The sequence below is a fragment of the Podarcis raffonei genome, chromosome 15 (assembly GCF_027172205.1).
Source record: "Podarcis raffonei isolate rPodRaf1 chromosome 15, rPodRaf1.pri, whole genome shotgun sequence".
Taxonomy (NCBI): Eukaryota; Metazoa; Chordata; class Lepidosauria; order Squamata; family Lacertidae; genus Podarcis; species Podarcis raffonei.
Genome location: NC_070616.1, coordinates 27,339,828 through 27,354,242, shown reverse-complemented (window position 1 = coordinate 27,354,242; position 14,415 = coordinate 27,339,828). Strand labels below are relative to the sequence as shown.

Sequence of the window (14,415 nt, the reverse complement as noted above, 5' to 3'; positions counted from 1 at the left end):
TTAGCCAATTGCCAGTAGGTGGTGTGATCCCAGGGGCTTTAAAAGCAGCAGTGTGATGCAAGTGGGGCACTTGCATTTGCACGGCTGAACACCCTCCCACCCTCCCTAGTTTAGGTAGAGTCGCTTGGCCTTGCTTTGGTTTGGGTCCACTGTTTTGGAACAGGGGCTGGGTAGGAATTTTTTCCATTTGGCAGATTGGCTTTTAGCCATTTGGTTTTCGCCTACCCCTTAGCAAATAGTCACAACTTGTAAGGTGGCAGTTAGGCATTGGTTCAGTTGGATTGTGGGGAGGGGAGGTGCGGCCATCACCTGCCTCTCCAGGAACTGGGTATTGCATTAAAGGAATCTGGGGGTCCTGGATCTCGTCCAAAGTCCGCTTGAGGGGCTAGGGCCTTGCCAGGACCACAGGAACCCCGGGGTGAGCTTAGGTTGGTCCTCATCGACCTTGCTCCCTCGTTTGGTTTACCCCATTGGACGATCACCCTGAGAGGTGGAGTCAGTTATAGTGGGGAGTCAATGCCTAAGCCAATACCGCTCACGTGATTGTATTTCAATAAAGTTGTGGCCAAAATTTGCCCCAAAACTTAAACTAATATAAGTGTCTGTGTGTATTTATTTTGGGGGTGGGTCTTGGGGCCTTGAGACGCAATCAGGACTGGCACAACATAGCTAACTTCCCACAGTAAGCATAAAGTTGTCGGCTCTAAATTTTTTGCTGTGCCACACCCCCACATGGTAGCCATTTTGTGACTAGTACCCCCAGCACTCCCTAAGAATGTGATATATACCCATTGGTTCCAAAATTTTGGCTACCGCTGCTCTAGATGGTGCTGGACTACAACTCCCACAAGCCCTGACCTTTGGTCATGCTGGTTGATGGGCCTGATGGGAACTGTAGTCCAACAAAATCTGAATGGGGAGCCACAGGTTCTCCATCCCTGCTTTGGCTTGTAAGCCATTGGCTTCTAATTCCTGTGCTGGGCCGGGTGACTTTCTTTTCCTTTTTTTAACATACAATTTTTTATTATTATTTTCAAACATTTTTACAATAACCTTGAAATCAAATAATTACATTATTTCATAAGCTGACGTCCGTCTCTCAGCTCCTCAGTGTTTTTACTCAAACCTTTTCTACTGCGTTATATCTTTACCTATTACAAAAGGTTTCTCTATTACAATTATTTGTCATTTTTATTCCGCTGATTTTATCTTGCATCCTGCCCACGATTTCATTTGACTGTAATATTTTTTTTTCTCTAAATAGTCCATGAAAGGCTTCCATTCTTCTATAAAAAGTTCATCATTTTGATCTCTCAATTTCCCTTTCGGCATTGCCATTTCTGCTAGGGTTGCCATATTTCCCCCCAAAAATGGCCATTTCTGAGCTATTTATAAGGGGGAAAGGGCACTGCCAAGATGGGCAGCCATATGTCCAGATTTTCCCAGACATTTCTCCAATTTCTGCCCAGGCACTATTTCTGACTGTAGTATTCCAGATATGTCTGGGAAATTCTGGATGTATGGCAACTCTAATTTCTGCATAGTCCATTAATTTTAAAAGTCACTCCTCCTTCAGTAGAACCTTCTCTTCTTTCCATTTCTGTGCATGTAATATTCTAGATGCTGTTATCACATACATAGACTTTCTACAGAAATAACTAATCTCCAGAACAAAATATACCCCCCCCAAAAAAAAACCACACACTCCTGCTTCACCATGTTATTCCTTCAGTGGTCTTCCCTTCAGCTCTGGCATTTTTGAGCCACCACAATGCCGAATGCCTTTGCATCTGTCTCAGATAGTGGCAAATCGATCTTGGTCTCCTTGAGCCACTTGACAGCAAAGCCTGCCTCCTTGAGGGCTTCCTCCGCAGATGCCCATTCCAAGTAGAGGCCGGAGAAGGGCCGCTGGCCCACCTTGTAGTAGGTTTCTTCTAGGACGGAGCCTAAGATGAGGTGCCCCCCTGGTTTGACAAGGGAGCTGATGTTCTTCAAAGCGGAGCGGTAGGAGGGCAGGTCTTTGCAGGCCCCTTCCAGGCACAGGGAGGACATCAAGCAGTCCGCTGGAGGCAGAGCCACAGGGCCCAATGGGTTGGCCTGGGTCACGTCGCATTTCAGTACCTGCTTAATGGCTCTTCGGACCTTTTCTTCCTTTTCTTCCCACTTTTCCCTGGGAAAGAATGAAAGATGAACATGACAAGATCCTTGCACCCCACAATGCCCAACCCCTGTCCTCAGTCGTTCCTAATTCCAGCCAGGCACATCTCAGGATCGCTCCACATCCTCAGCTGAATGTGTGAATAATTCCAGGTTGCTGTGGATCTCAAAGGGTGAGCCAGTGTCCTACAAGTTACAAGCGAGGTGCAATTTACTGCTTTTCTGCTTTGCAGATGTTATTTTCCTATTAGACGTTGGATCAGTAAAGGTGCTGTGCTGCTGTGCTCACGTAAACCAACTGGGGAAACTAAACTACAGTACCTGATTTCTGTTTGTTTCATTTGCGGTCTACAAGAACCTGTGATGGCTGTACCAACCTTCCTTCCAGAGGGCATCTGAGTGCACAGGAGTCTTAAAATTCCACCTTCAATGTCCCATGCCAGAAAATTCTCCATACCTGTTACCCTCCAGCTCACACACATATTTCACCACCGGGCTCCAGTCGAAAGCTCCTGGCTCCTTCCTTAGCCATCGTTGCATCTCCTCCCAGTTCTGTTCACAATAATCTGTGGCGACGATTTCTCGAAAGGACTCACAAGCCGAGAGGAACTGGTAGATGGTCGGTCCACTTCCAATATCAATCAGGGTGTCCCCTTTTATGGCATCTGTATGGCATCAACCCAATAACACATATGTTCCAATGTCAGCCATGATGCTTAGACAACAACAGCCTCACTTGGTCATTTCACATTTAGTCAACAACTTTATATGTGAATATTAGCAGGGAAAGTTTTTCACAGTGTTTCAAAATTGCTGCTGAATCACTCATAGATCAAGGGTGGTTAACCTGTGCTAATGGGGGAAGAGAGAAAATCAATTCTATTTGCATTTGTAATAAACAAAATCTTCCCTTATTCCCTTATGGGGGACACAAGAGTCCTTACAGAGTCCTTTGTAGGTTCTCCATTGGTAGGAGAAAATGACAGAGGCCAGCCAGAGAATATTGAGAAGCAAAGCAGCTAGTAAGCCTGATCTTTATTGAACTGTTGCAACAGGGTGCTCCCCTCACACACAGAAAAAGAGGAGAACCCAGAACCAAGTGTAATAGGAATTTTATGCTCTTAAATATATGATAATGTTCATAAGTGTACCAACCAAGCACATACATAGATCAGCACAGGAAGGCCAACCTGGAACCATTTTGATTCCTACACTGAGCAAATGTTTTCTCTGCAAGGTCAAACTGGAAAAGCCTAACCATTGTATTTTCCTTCACAAATCCTGTCTTAAGGCTATGTCTGTGTATGAATAGGGTGAGCCTGTGACTTGGCTCAGGAACTAAGTATTTATCATTACAAAACACTGGCCAGGCTCCCCAGGGTATCAGTCCAGTAAGCATTAACAGGTAACTTGCCAGACAGAAGGTCAACAACCCACTCCTGTCATTCCCCTGAGCATTGACGCATGCTGGCTGGGGCTAACGGGAGCTGGAAAGCTACCACTGCTATAGATCCAACTGGTATTAAAGGTCTCTCCCACCACGGGCCACCTTAGAGGCTGGCAACTGTGGACATAATCAAATTGATCATTCTTATCCCTTTCAGGGATCTCTTTCCAGGCAACCCAGTTTTGTGACAGCCCTGAAAGCCCATGAAATACACCAGCACTTACCTAAAGTGAATGCCTGGTGGAGATTTTTCAGAAAGAAAAACAAAAAGGCATTCTTGTTTTCTTTTCCAGAGCTGAAGTTGTAAAAGGTGTCCAAATATTCTTTTGGATTGAAATGTGCAGCATAGAAGTCTTTGTCGGTGAAAGCCATTTGCACGATCCTTGGAAACCTGCTGAATGCTCGGTTTTTGGAGTGTTTATACGGAGTTTTGTTTACTGGCTCCACCTTTGCATTCCTATTATGCTATCTAGGGTTGTTAGGGGGTTTTTCTTCTTCTTCTTCTTCTTCTTCTTCTTCTTCTTCTTCTTCTTCTTCTTCTTCTTCTTCTTCTTCTTCTTCTTTAATGAAGTCACCAGAATTCCAGCCTATCAGGTCTTTCCTGTCCCTCTAAAAACCAAGCAAACAAGCAAATACCTTTTAAATATCTTCTAGGTTTACCTCTGGGACATCTTTCGTAAGCTAACCTTTTCTCCCCTTTGTCTGAGAAATTATCTGTTGCAAACAATTATTATCTTGGAAACGGAGAGAGAAAATCCCAATGTCCCTTTGAGTAAAAACCGTTAAACTTTGGGATCACAATACCTGGAAATAATTAACTTATTTGCCTAATGTTATACTGTCCCTGCTTCTTTGAGCTGTGTGGCAATTCCAGGGTCTGTTTTGGTTCAGAAGCAGCTCACAGCAAGCATAGTTCTAGATATAGCTTAACTTGTGGTGGATTTCTTCAATAAACACAACATTGTGATATTTGATGTGACTTTACTTGGTGAAACAGAACAGCTGCTGCTGCTGGGGAACCCACAAAATCAGACCCTCCAACTATCCCTATTTTCCAGAGACGTCCCTGATTTAGAGAATTTGTCCTAGTTTCTGATTTCATCCCAGAATGTCCCACTTTTCCTTAGGATGTCCCTATTTTCACTGGAGAAATGTTGCCATCTGAAGGCAATTCTGTACAGTCGTACCTCCATTTACGTAACCCTCTGGTTACGTAAACTTTGGGGTGCGTGTGCGGCAGTCCTCAGGTTGCAGAAACCTCGGGATCTGACCGGACCTCTGGAATGGATCCCATCCACAACCGGAGGTACCACTGTATAGGGAAGTTTTTAAAAAAATGTTTAATATTTTATTATGTTTCTATATATGTTGGTAGCTACCCAGAGTGGCTGTGTCAGCCCAGTAAGATGTATGGGGTATAAATAGTAAAATTCTCATTATGCAATTGGACGTCCCTATTTTCATTGGAGAAATGTTGGAGGGCATGCAAAACGGAGTCCACAGGCCGATAAATTACACAGGTCTAATCAGAGGCATTTCCTCCCCTTAGTTTTACATATGTGTAGAAATTTGGGGCTTGTCCACATTTCCACTTATTCTCTGCTTTTCTAAGCATGTGCTCTAAGAGGTTTTCCACTTGACTTGCCACTTTCCTTGCTGTTTACTACTGAATCAGAACAAACACCAATCTGCAGGAGAAGCAATGATCTAATTCAGCAGTAAACAGCAAATTTTCCTGGGGGGGGGGGAGACAGGAAAAGTGGAAGTGTAGATTGTTACCGGAAAAATCTGAGGGCTCCCTTGGACAAAAACAAAGACACCAACCAGAGTAAATTGGAGCAAATCAGCAGCCTGTAGGCTTGGCCTTTATTGACTGTTGCAACAGGGTGCTCCCCTCACTTGCAGGTGAGAGGAAAGACCCAGAAAAATGGTGTGCAAGGTCTTATAAAAACTTTTGAAATTCACACGCTGTAGATCAAGCCCACCCCCAGAAACATCATGCATACATTACAGAAAGGAGGGGTTGAGGGAGGAGTTGTGGTGGTAACCTGAGTGTCCTGTCACCTGGCTGGTTCCCTTCTCCCCCTCCCCATGAGTCATTTTCAGAAGGCAAAAGGTAGTCTCAGTTTCCTGCCCCCTGAGGGGGAATCCAATCACTGTTCTTTTGTTATAGTCCGTGTTGAATCCACTCGTGTATGCAGTCCGTTGTGTTGTTGATGGTCTTCTGTCTGAGACCATCAGGGTTGGCATAGCAACTGGGCAGGGCTCCTGAGTACATGCTCTCACGTTTAAGGGATTATGGCTGACCAGAACCAAGCCACCCCCCTTTCATAGTCCTTGTCATATGGAGTAAAATAAAGTGGAACAGTGCAAATCCAGTGTATGGTTGATTTTTCTATAAATTCATAACAGAAGCGTAGTGTATGTAGTGTGTGAGTGTGAGTGTGTGTGAAGTTTGTACAAACTGAATGATTGGGAGGGGGGTTTCCTGCTACAGGATGAACCCTAATTCATGTTCTCGGAGGAAAAAAATGTCTGCATGATCAGAATTAGATGCCTGATTTAGCAGGAAGAACAGGGTGCCTACTGGCTGCCAGGCAAACTCAAAGCTGAGTTCTTCCTGTGCAAACATTCTTGACACTTACAATCTGAGTAAACATATTCTCCCAACAAGGTCTTTTCACACTCTGTTTTACTGTTTTTACAACTCCTGACATGTAGACTCTCTATCAAAGCATATACCATAATATATTTAATCTCAAATCCTGCCCGCAATTTCATTTGAGTGTAATCTTTTTCTAAATAGTCCACAAAAGGCTTCCATTCTTCTATAAAAAGTTCATCACCTTGATCTCTTAATTTTACTGTCAGCATTGCCATTTCTGCATAGTCCATTAAATTTAAAAGCCACTCCTCCTTCGGTGGAACCTTCTCTTCTTTCCATTTCTGTACATATAATATTTTAGCTGCTGTTGTCGCATACATAAAAGTTCTAAAGAAATAACTAATACTTTTTTACAAATTCCACCACAAAATATTTCCTGCTTTGCCCTGCTTTTCTTTCAGTGTTCTATCCTTCAATTCTGGCATTTCTGGGCCACTGCAACGCAGACTGCCTTCGCGTCTGTCACAGAGAGCGGCAAGTTGATCTTGGTCTCCTTGAGCCACTTGATAGCAAAGCCTGCCTCCTTGAGGGCTTCCTCCACAGATGCCCGCTCCAAGTAGAGGCAGGAGAAGGGCCGCTGGCCCACCTTATAGTAGGTTTCTTCTAGGATGGAGCATAAGACGAGGTGCCCCCCTGGTTTGACAAGGGAGCTGATGTTCTTGAGAGCAGAGCGGAAGGTGGGCAGGTCTTTGCAGGCCCCTTCCAGGCACAAGGAGGACAGCAAGCAGTCTGCGGGAGGCAGAGACACAGGGCCCAATGGGCTTGGCTGGGTCACATCACATTTCAGTATCTGCTTGATGGCTCTTTGGACCTTCTCTTCCTTCTCTTCCCACTTTTCCCTAAGGGAGAACGCAAGATGAATGTGAAAAGATTCCCGTGCCCCACAATGCTGGACCCCCCCCCCAAGTGTCCTTAGCTTCCAGGGACAGTCCCAGATTTACAGAAGCCATCCCAGTTTTTGATTTGATCCCAGAATGTCCCGCTTTTCCTGAGGATGTCCCTATTTTCTTTGGAAAAATGTTGGAGGGTATGGAGTTATGCAACCCCTGAGCCAAGGAGATAAGTAACTGTATAACCTTTAGAAGACTTCTGAAGGCAGTCTTGTATTGGGAAGTTTTTGAAATGTTTAATGTTTTATTATGTTTTTATCTATGTTGGAAGCAACCCATCAAATTCTCCATACCTGTTACCCTCCAGCTCGCACACATATTTCACCACCGGGCTCCAGTCGAAAGCTCCTGGCTCCTTCCTTAGCCATCGTTGCATCTCCTCCCAGTTCTGTTCACAATAATCTGTGGCGACGATTTCTCGAAAGGACTCACAAGCCGAGAGGAACTGGTAGATGGTCGGTCCACTTCCAATATCAATCAGGGTGTCCCCTTTTATGGCATCTGTATGGCATCAACCCAATAACACATATGTTCCAATGTCAGCCATGATGCTTAGACAACAACAGCCTGCCCTGGTCATTTCACATTTAGTCAACAATGTTAGATGTGAATTTCAGCAGGGAAAGTTTTTCACGGTGTTTCAAAATTGCTGCTGAACCCTATAGATCAAGGGTGACCAACCTGTGCTAATGGGGGAAGGGAGAAATTCAATTCTATTTGCATTGGTAGGCAAACCTGCCTAATCTGCTCTTTTCAAAACAATATATGAATTGACGCACAGCTAGCTTTCAAAATTCACACATCTCTGAATTTTGCAGTGTAGTTCTAGAAATGGGATCGGAAGTACATATAGCAGGGTAAAATGTGCATACAAGTTTATATCTTAGCTAAAACAATATTTTTTGAAATGCATTGTATTAGCAAAGACTGCTTTGCAAAAAATCTGTGTCTTATGCAAAAATTGCACACAGAATTATGCGGTTAAATCAGTACTAAAATGCTGATGCATTTCTGTGCGGATGTAATTATTCCCCCTACAGAAAATGGAAAATGGAAAATGGAAATGTGGGGAAGAATGAGAAACAACAGATGACAGGCTTGCCCATTCCAACCTGCAGCCCTCTAAATGTTGCTGAACCACAACTCCTATCATTGCCCTGAGCATTGACACATGCTGGCCAGGGCTAACGGGAGCTGGAAAGCTACCACTGCTATAGATCCAACTGGTATTAAAGGTCTCCCCCACCATGGGCCACCTTAGAGGCTGACATAATCAAATGGATCATTCATATCCCTTTTGGGGATCTCTTTCCAGGCAACCCAGTGTGGCGACAGCTCTGGAACCCATGAAATACACCAGCACTTACCTAAAATGAATGCCTGGTGGAGATTTTTCAGATAGAAAATCAAAAAGCCATTCTCATCTTCTTTTCCAGAGCTGAAGGTGTAATAGGTGTCCAAATAGTCTTTTGGACTGAAATGTGCAGCATAGAAGTCTTTCTCGGTGAAAGCCATTTGCACGATCCTTGGAAATGCTCTGCTGAGAGGTTTTTGGAGTTTCTTTTTGGAGTTCTGGCTCCACCTCTGCATTTCTGTTATGTAACCAAGGGTTGTTGTGATGTTTCCATTCTTAAAAAATGAAGCCTTGCTGGTTCCAATATGTTGTGATATCCTTATTAGCTTCTCTTCCCACCTGTCTAAAAAGCAAGCAAACAAGCAAAATAACCACCTTGCAAAGTTCTTCTAGGTTTACCTCTCTGGCACTCTTCCATATATTTTTGAAATTACAACAGATAATTTCGAAAATATATGGAAGAGTGCCAGAGAGGTAAACCTAGAAGAACTTTGCAAGGTGGTTATTTTGCTTGTTTGCTTGCTTTTTAGACAGGTGGGAAGAGAAGCTAATAAGGATATTAGTATTTTATAAAGAGAGAGAGAGAAAATCCCATAATCCCTTTATGTAATAAAGGTTAAGCTTTGGTATCACAATACCAGGAAATAATTAACCTCTTGGCACAATGGAAAGCTACCACTCACAATGCTTCTTTGAGCAGTGTGGACATTCCTGGGTGCAGCATTTATGTAACTTATGGATAGATCAATAGATAGTATTTACAAATATATAGTTCCACTTTTGGTGGATTACTTCAATAAGCACACTATTGTGATGTTTGATGAGACTTTACTTGCTGAAACAGAACAGAAGTGGCTGCTGGGAAACCCACAAAAATATAGTCCACAGGCCTATGAAGTACACAGGACTGTACAGAGGCATTCCTCACCTTGGCTTTACAAATGCGCAGAAATTCAGAACTTGTCCACATTTCTAGTCATGTGTCCAAGGGGCTTTCTGCCTACCTTGCCGGTTTCCTAGCTGTTTACCACTAAATTGGAAGAAATGTCAATCTGCCAATTCCTTAAATTATTTCAATTGATACTCTCCTCCTTCTTGTTTTAATAAATTTCAATAAATTGCCTACCCTTCTATCATATTATTTTTCTTTACCGCTATAGCTTCCAACAGTGAGAGCCTAAGTGGTGTTTTTACCTCTAATAGATTTTGGTATTTATCCCATACTCTATACAATTTTTTCCAATTTATATGATTTTTAAATCTTTATGTACTTTCACCTTTTTATACCATAAATGAGCATGCCAACCAAAAATATTGCCATGACCTTCTAAGTCTAGAATATCTGAATTCTCCATGTCATCCATTCCTTCGGCCAACAAAGACCAGATGCTTCATAGTATAATCTCATATCTGGCAGGGAGAAACCTCCTCTCTCTTTTGCATCTATCAATATTTTATATTTTATTCTCGGTTTTTTCCCTTGCCAAATATTTTTTTGCCATACGTTGAAACAATCTGTCTTGCCAATCACCGGAATTGTTTGAAACAAAAATAACATTCTAGGTAATACATTCATTTTTATAGTTGACACAGCCCAATAGTTAAAGATTCATTATGTTCCATATTTGCAAATTTATTTTAATATCTTCCCAAGTTGAGGAATGTGCCAATTCAGCAGTAAACAGCAAGTTTTCCATGGGGAAAGTAGGCTGGATGCTGAGACCCTCTTAATCCCTGGATCCATCAAGTGCTAGCATCTAAGCAAGGATTCAAATTCCTGGTGAGGTAATAGCCTAAGTATGGGTTGTTAGAAGACAGGAGTGCCTGGCGTGCTCTGGTCCATAGGGTCACGAAGAGTCGGACACGACTAAACAACAACATGGGTTGTTAAGGCAACAAAGGAAGTGACTCTTTGTCAGTACTTAGAAAGACAAAGGCCAGAGTTCAGAGTTGATCTAGAGACTGTGATCTAGAGTATGATCTAGAGACTTGCATTTGGAAGCTAGAAGGAGGCAGAAGCCAGAGAGTCAGAGACATGCCTGATTTCTGCTGGAGTTCAAGGCCATGGCCATGAGAGAAACAAGACCTTCTTGGTGTGTTAATGCTGTGAACCCCTCCGTCATAGGCTTGGGTTGTATATGTGTGTAAATAAACCATATATCCTAAAGGCACCACAGTCTCCACTGTCCCTCATTCTGAGGAAACGGGCCCCTGGGCCCCCTGGAATCTTGCACTGCATGGAGATTGTGGTGGCGTGCAACAATATGTTGTATTTAATCAGAATGTTGTATAGTGCTATGGGGATCTTCTACATTTTAAAATGTTGCTGTCAGATGCCGTTGCGGTTGCTCGAGAGCAACCATGCAGGACTCCGACCTGTCTTTTACAGGCTTTATTTTGGTGCAAACTATTTACAGTGAAGAGCGTCATAAGTTCATGTCTGGCTCAATCGCTAGCAGAATCCGGGAGTGGTCTGTTTTTGTACCTCCCCCAACATAAAAGTGTCGTCACCCCGAGCCTTTTCCAGCCCTCCCTGCACCTCAAGCTACTGTGCATGACCAGGGATGGCAGGGGTGTGCTTCCCTCCTCTCCGGCTTGCTCATGCGCTGTGTTAAGGCTCTCTCTTGCATCCTCTGGTCCTTGCACCTCTTCTCCACTGGAGGTGGGGCTTTCCTCCTCAACGGAAGAGGAACTGCTTCTCAAGATTTTTGGAGGCTCCCTGTAACACAACTCCCCCTCTATCTCTCGCCTCTGAGCCAATGGCAGTTCCCTGACAGTTACAAACATCAGCAATAACAACTGTCATTCAGTAATAGAACCAGATGCAAATTCATAGTTTTGTCGAGTTGTAAGGGACCACGAGGATCATCTAGTCCAACTTCCCGCAGTGCAACAATGAGGGGCTTGAACCCTGAGATTTAAGACTCTCATGCTCTACCAACTGAGCTATTGCCTCTGATGCCTTGCAAATTTTCCATATTAGAACCAACTCGTTCGGGATCTCTAAAACACCATTTCCTTTGCAGCGTACTGTAAGTTTTATCATTTCACAACTTTGACACTCTCTTGGGCAATCCTTGCTCAACTTCTGGGAAGGAATGCTGTGGCTTCTCAGTTTGTTTGGCAACACATTTTTATTGTTGCCCAGATGTAAGTTTTAAGGCTGATGATGGGAAACAAGATTTCAAGTGCACCTCTGTATGTGAAGTGTCATTTCTTCCCAAGCCATGCACTGCCACGTGCCTATAAAGTTCATCTCCTACACTTGATTCGGTCGCGTTGATTGTATTCTTCACCTGCTGGTCAGTATTATGGCACACACACGCGTTGCCATTTTGTGCACATAGCTGGGGAGGTCTAGCTGCAGAGACCAAAATACTGTCATAGGTGTGGTCAGACCAGCATCTTTGTAAGACAATGGATTTTGCTGGCCAGTTAAGTACTTCCATTCATATGTCCAAAGAGTACCCTGTTGCCATGGAGACAAAGGAATGGGTCTTTCCCCCCATCTTTTCTGGCTGGATATGACATCATTCTAGGAGGGAGAACAATAGTCCAAGGGGGGCAATATGTGTGAACGAAAGAGAGTTTTGCTTCAGGCTGGAAGCTGGAAGAACAGAGGTTTGTCTTGCTTTGTGCTGGACCTAGAGTTGTGGCTTGGGGATCTCCCTGGGAATCTAATGGGGGAGGCAAGATCTGCTAGAGCAGTGGCTTTCAACCAGTGTGCTGTGGCACCCTGGGGTGCCTTGAATGATGGTCAGGGGTACCGTGGGCGACACTGGCCTCTGTCCCTCTTTCCTCCCCTCCTTGCTCTGATGCCCTTTTGTTTCTCTGTCTCCCAAAGGCTTGCACAACTGTTTATTGCAGCAGCTCTGGCTATAAGCTCGGCAGATGAATGGTGCCTCTGGAAGGCATCTCTCTTTGCAGTATGTGTGTGGGAGACAGCTCATAGACTAGGGATGGCAGCAGCAGCTGCCTGGAGGACTCCCAAGGAGAATAAGAAGAAGAGTTTGGATTTGATATCCTGCTTTATCAGTTCCTGAAGGAGTCTCAGAGAGGCTAACATTCTCCTTTCCCTTCCTCCCCCACAACAAACACTCTGTGAGGTGAGTGGGGCTGAGAGACTTCAAAGAAGTGTGACTAGTCCAAGGTCACCCAGCAGCTGCATGTGGAGGAGCGGAGACGCAAACCTGGTTCACCAGATTACCAGTCTACCGCTCTTAACCACTACAACACACAGAGGGGAGGGGAGAGGAGACTGAGGGAACACTACACAAGGAAGGGTGTTTAATAATAATAATAATAATAATAATAATAATAATAATAATAATAATAATATTTATACCCCGCCCTTGGGGTCAGGGAGCCTAACACCAAATATATAATACAGTGGTACCTCAGGTTACATACGCTTCAGGTTATAGACTCCGCTAACCCAGGAATAGTACCTCGGGTTAAGAACTTTGCTTCAGGATGAGAACAGAAATCGTGCTCCGGCGGTGCAGCGGCAGCTGGAGGCCCCATTAGCTAAAGCGGTGCTTCAGGTTAAGAACAGTTTCAGGTTAAGAACGGACCTCAGGAACGAATTAAGTACTTAAACCGAGGTACCACTGGACATTAAAAACACAAAATCAAACAACTGATTAAAACATAGCTTGAAATCACAGTAAAATCAAAATAAAATTAAGTGGCCAACCCACAAATCACAGCCATGAAGGTAGGAATATTAAATATTCGCCAGGCCCGGTCACCCGTGCTGGTCCCATATGGGCCGATAGAAAGTGCCAAGGGGGCCACTTACATACAGGGTTTCATGGAAAGAAGGGGGTCAGAATGGGCCTGGACCAAAGGCCTGGTGGAACAGCTCCGTCTTGCAGGCCCTGTGGAAAGATGTCAAATCCCACAAAGGTGAGAGGCTGCCAGCTCTGCAGGCAAGGGGTCACATAACGGGGCTCCTGAGCCCCACAGGGGAATTGCAGAAAGAATGTAGTTGGTTAAAAGAGCTGTGGACTCAAAAAGGTTGAAAACCTCTGTGCTAGAGTGTTAGTGCTGTGAGCCCTTCCATCCTAGGCTCAGGTTGTATATATGTGTGACTAAAACCATACTCTTGAGAGTATGAGACTCTTGAGAGTCCCATGGACTGTAAGAAGATCAAACCTATCCATTCTGAAGGAAATCAGCCCTGAGTGCTCACTGGAAGGACAGATCCTGAAGCTGAGGCGCCAATACTTTGGCCACCTCATGAGAAGAGAAGACCCCCTGGAAAAGACCCTGATGTTGGGAAAGATGGAGGGCGCAAGGAGAAGGGGACAACAGAGGACGAGATGGTTGGACAGTGTTCTCGAAGCTACCAGCATGAGTTTGACCAAACTGCGGGAGGCAGTGGAAGACAGGAGTGCCTGGCGTGCTCTTGTCCATGGGGTCACAAAGAGTCGGACAGGACTAAACGACTAAACAACAACAACAAAACCATACATCCTAAAGACACCACAGTCTGCACTGCCCTTCATTCCAAGGAAACAAAACCCTTTGGCAGCCCTCATTGCTGCCAAATCTCATTGCTTGGAGACTGAGGTGTGCACAACAATACTTTAAATCATCTCCTTTTGGTGTAGACATGGCTGAATAGGGCCCAACACTGGAGGAATTACATGTGACTACTGCTGCAGCTGGTGGGTAGCAGAGAGAGAGTGCAGAGATCTAACACTGGCCTTTGTTTGCTTTGAGAGGGGCACACCGGTCCACTCTGTGCATGCAGTCGTTGCTGCAGTTGGCATAAGTATGCTAACAAAGTTTGAATGGCTCTTTGAGCGCAAGTCACATCAGTTTAGTGGAACCACAAGTGTAGGGCAAAATCCGTATCCTGGCAAAAGCTCTTTGCAGTAATTAATCAAAATGGGTT

At 44.3% G+C, this 14,415-nt stretch overlaps 2 protein-coding genes across 2 annotated transcripts; both read right to left on the bottom strand.

The window, feature by feature from the left end:
• Positions 1-1,412: 1,412 nt before the first annotated feature.
• Positions 1,413-4,827, bottom strand: LOC128402793 (nicotinamide N-methyltransferase-like). Its single transcript, XM_053367176.1, has 3 exons — positions 3,829-4,827; positions 2,615-2,822; positions 1,413-2,170 (listed from the first exon to the last, which is right to left on the bottom strand). Exons 1-3 carry the CDS (start codon positions 3,974-3,976, stop codon positions 1,744-1,746), a joined length of 783 nt encoding a protein of 260 aa, XP_053223151.1. The 5' UTR covers positions 3,977-4,827; the 3' UTR covers positions 1,413-1,743.
• A 1,451-nt stretch (positions 4,828-6,278) lies between these two features.
• On the bottom strand, positions 6,279-8,718 carry LOC128402792 (nicotinamide N-methyltransferase-like). The gene is made up of 3 exons (XM_053367175.1): positions 8,527-8,718; positions 7,453-7,660; positions 6,279-7,108 (listed from the first exon to the last, which is right to left on the bottom strand). The coding sequence occupies exons 1-3, from the start codon at positions 8,672-8,674 to the stop codon at positions 6,682-6,684; spliced, it is 783 nt and encodes a 260-aa protein (XP_053223150.1). The 5' UTR covers positions 8,675-8,718; the 3' UTR covers positions 6,279-6,681.
• Between the last annotated feature and the right edge of the window lie 5,697 nt (positions 8,719-14,415).

Excerpts from the sequence above, each read along its gene's own strand:
- LOC128402792 (XM_053367175.1), bottom strand. The coding sequence starts at position 8,674 with ATGGCTTTCACCGAGAAAGACTTCTATGCTGCACATTTCAGTCCAAAA. Across the intron at positions 7,661-8,526 it reads CCACCAGGCATTCATTTTAG|ATGCCATAAAAGGGGACACC; the intron begins GTAAGTGCTGGT and ends GATGCCATACAG. Across the intron at positions 7,109-7,452 it reads TGCGAGCTGGAGGGTAACAG|GGAAAAGTGGGAAGAGAAGG; the intron begins GTATGGAGAATT and ends GTTCTCCCTTAG.
- LOC128402793 (XM_053367176.1), bottom strand. The coding sequence starts at position 3,976 with ATGGCTTTCACCGACAAAGACTTCTATGCTGCACATTTCAATCCAAAA. Across the intron at positions 2,823-3,828 it reads CCACCAGGCATTCACTTTAG|ATGCCATAAAAGGGGACACC; the intron begins GTAAGTGCTGGT and ends GATGCCATACAG. Across the intron at positions 2,171-2,614 it reads TGTGAGCTGGAGGGTAACAG|GGAAAAGTGGGAAGAAAAGG; the intron begins GTATGGAGAATT and ends ATTCTTTCCCAG.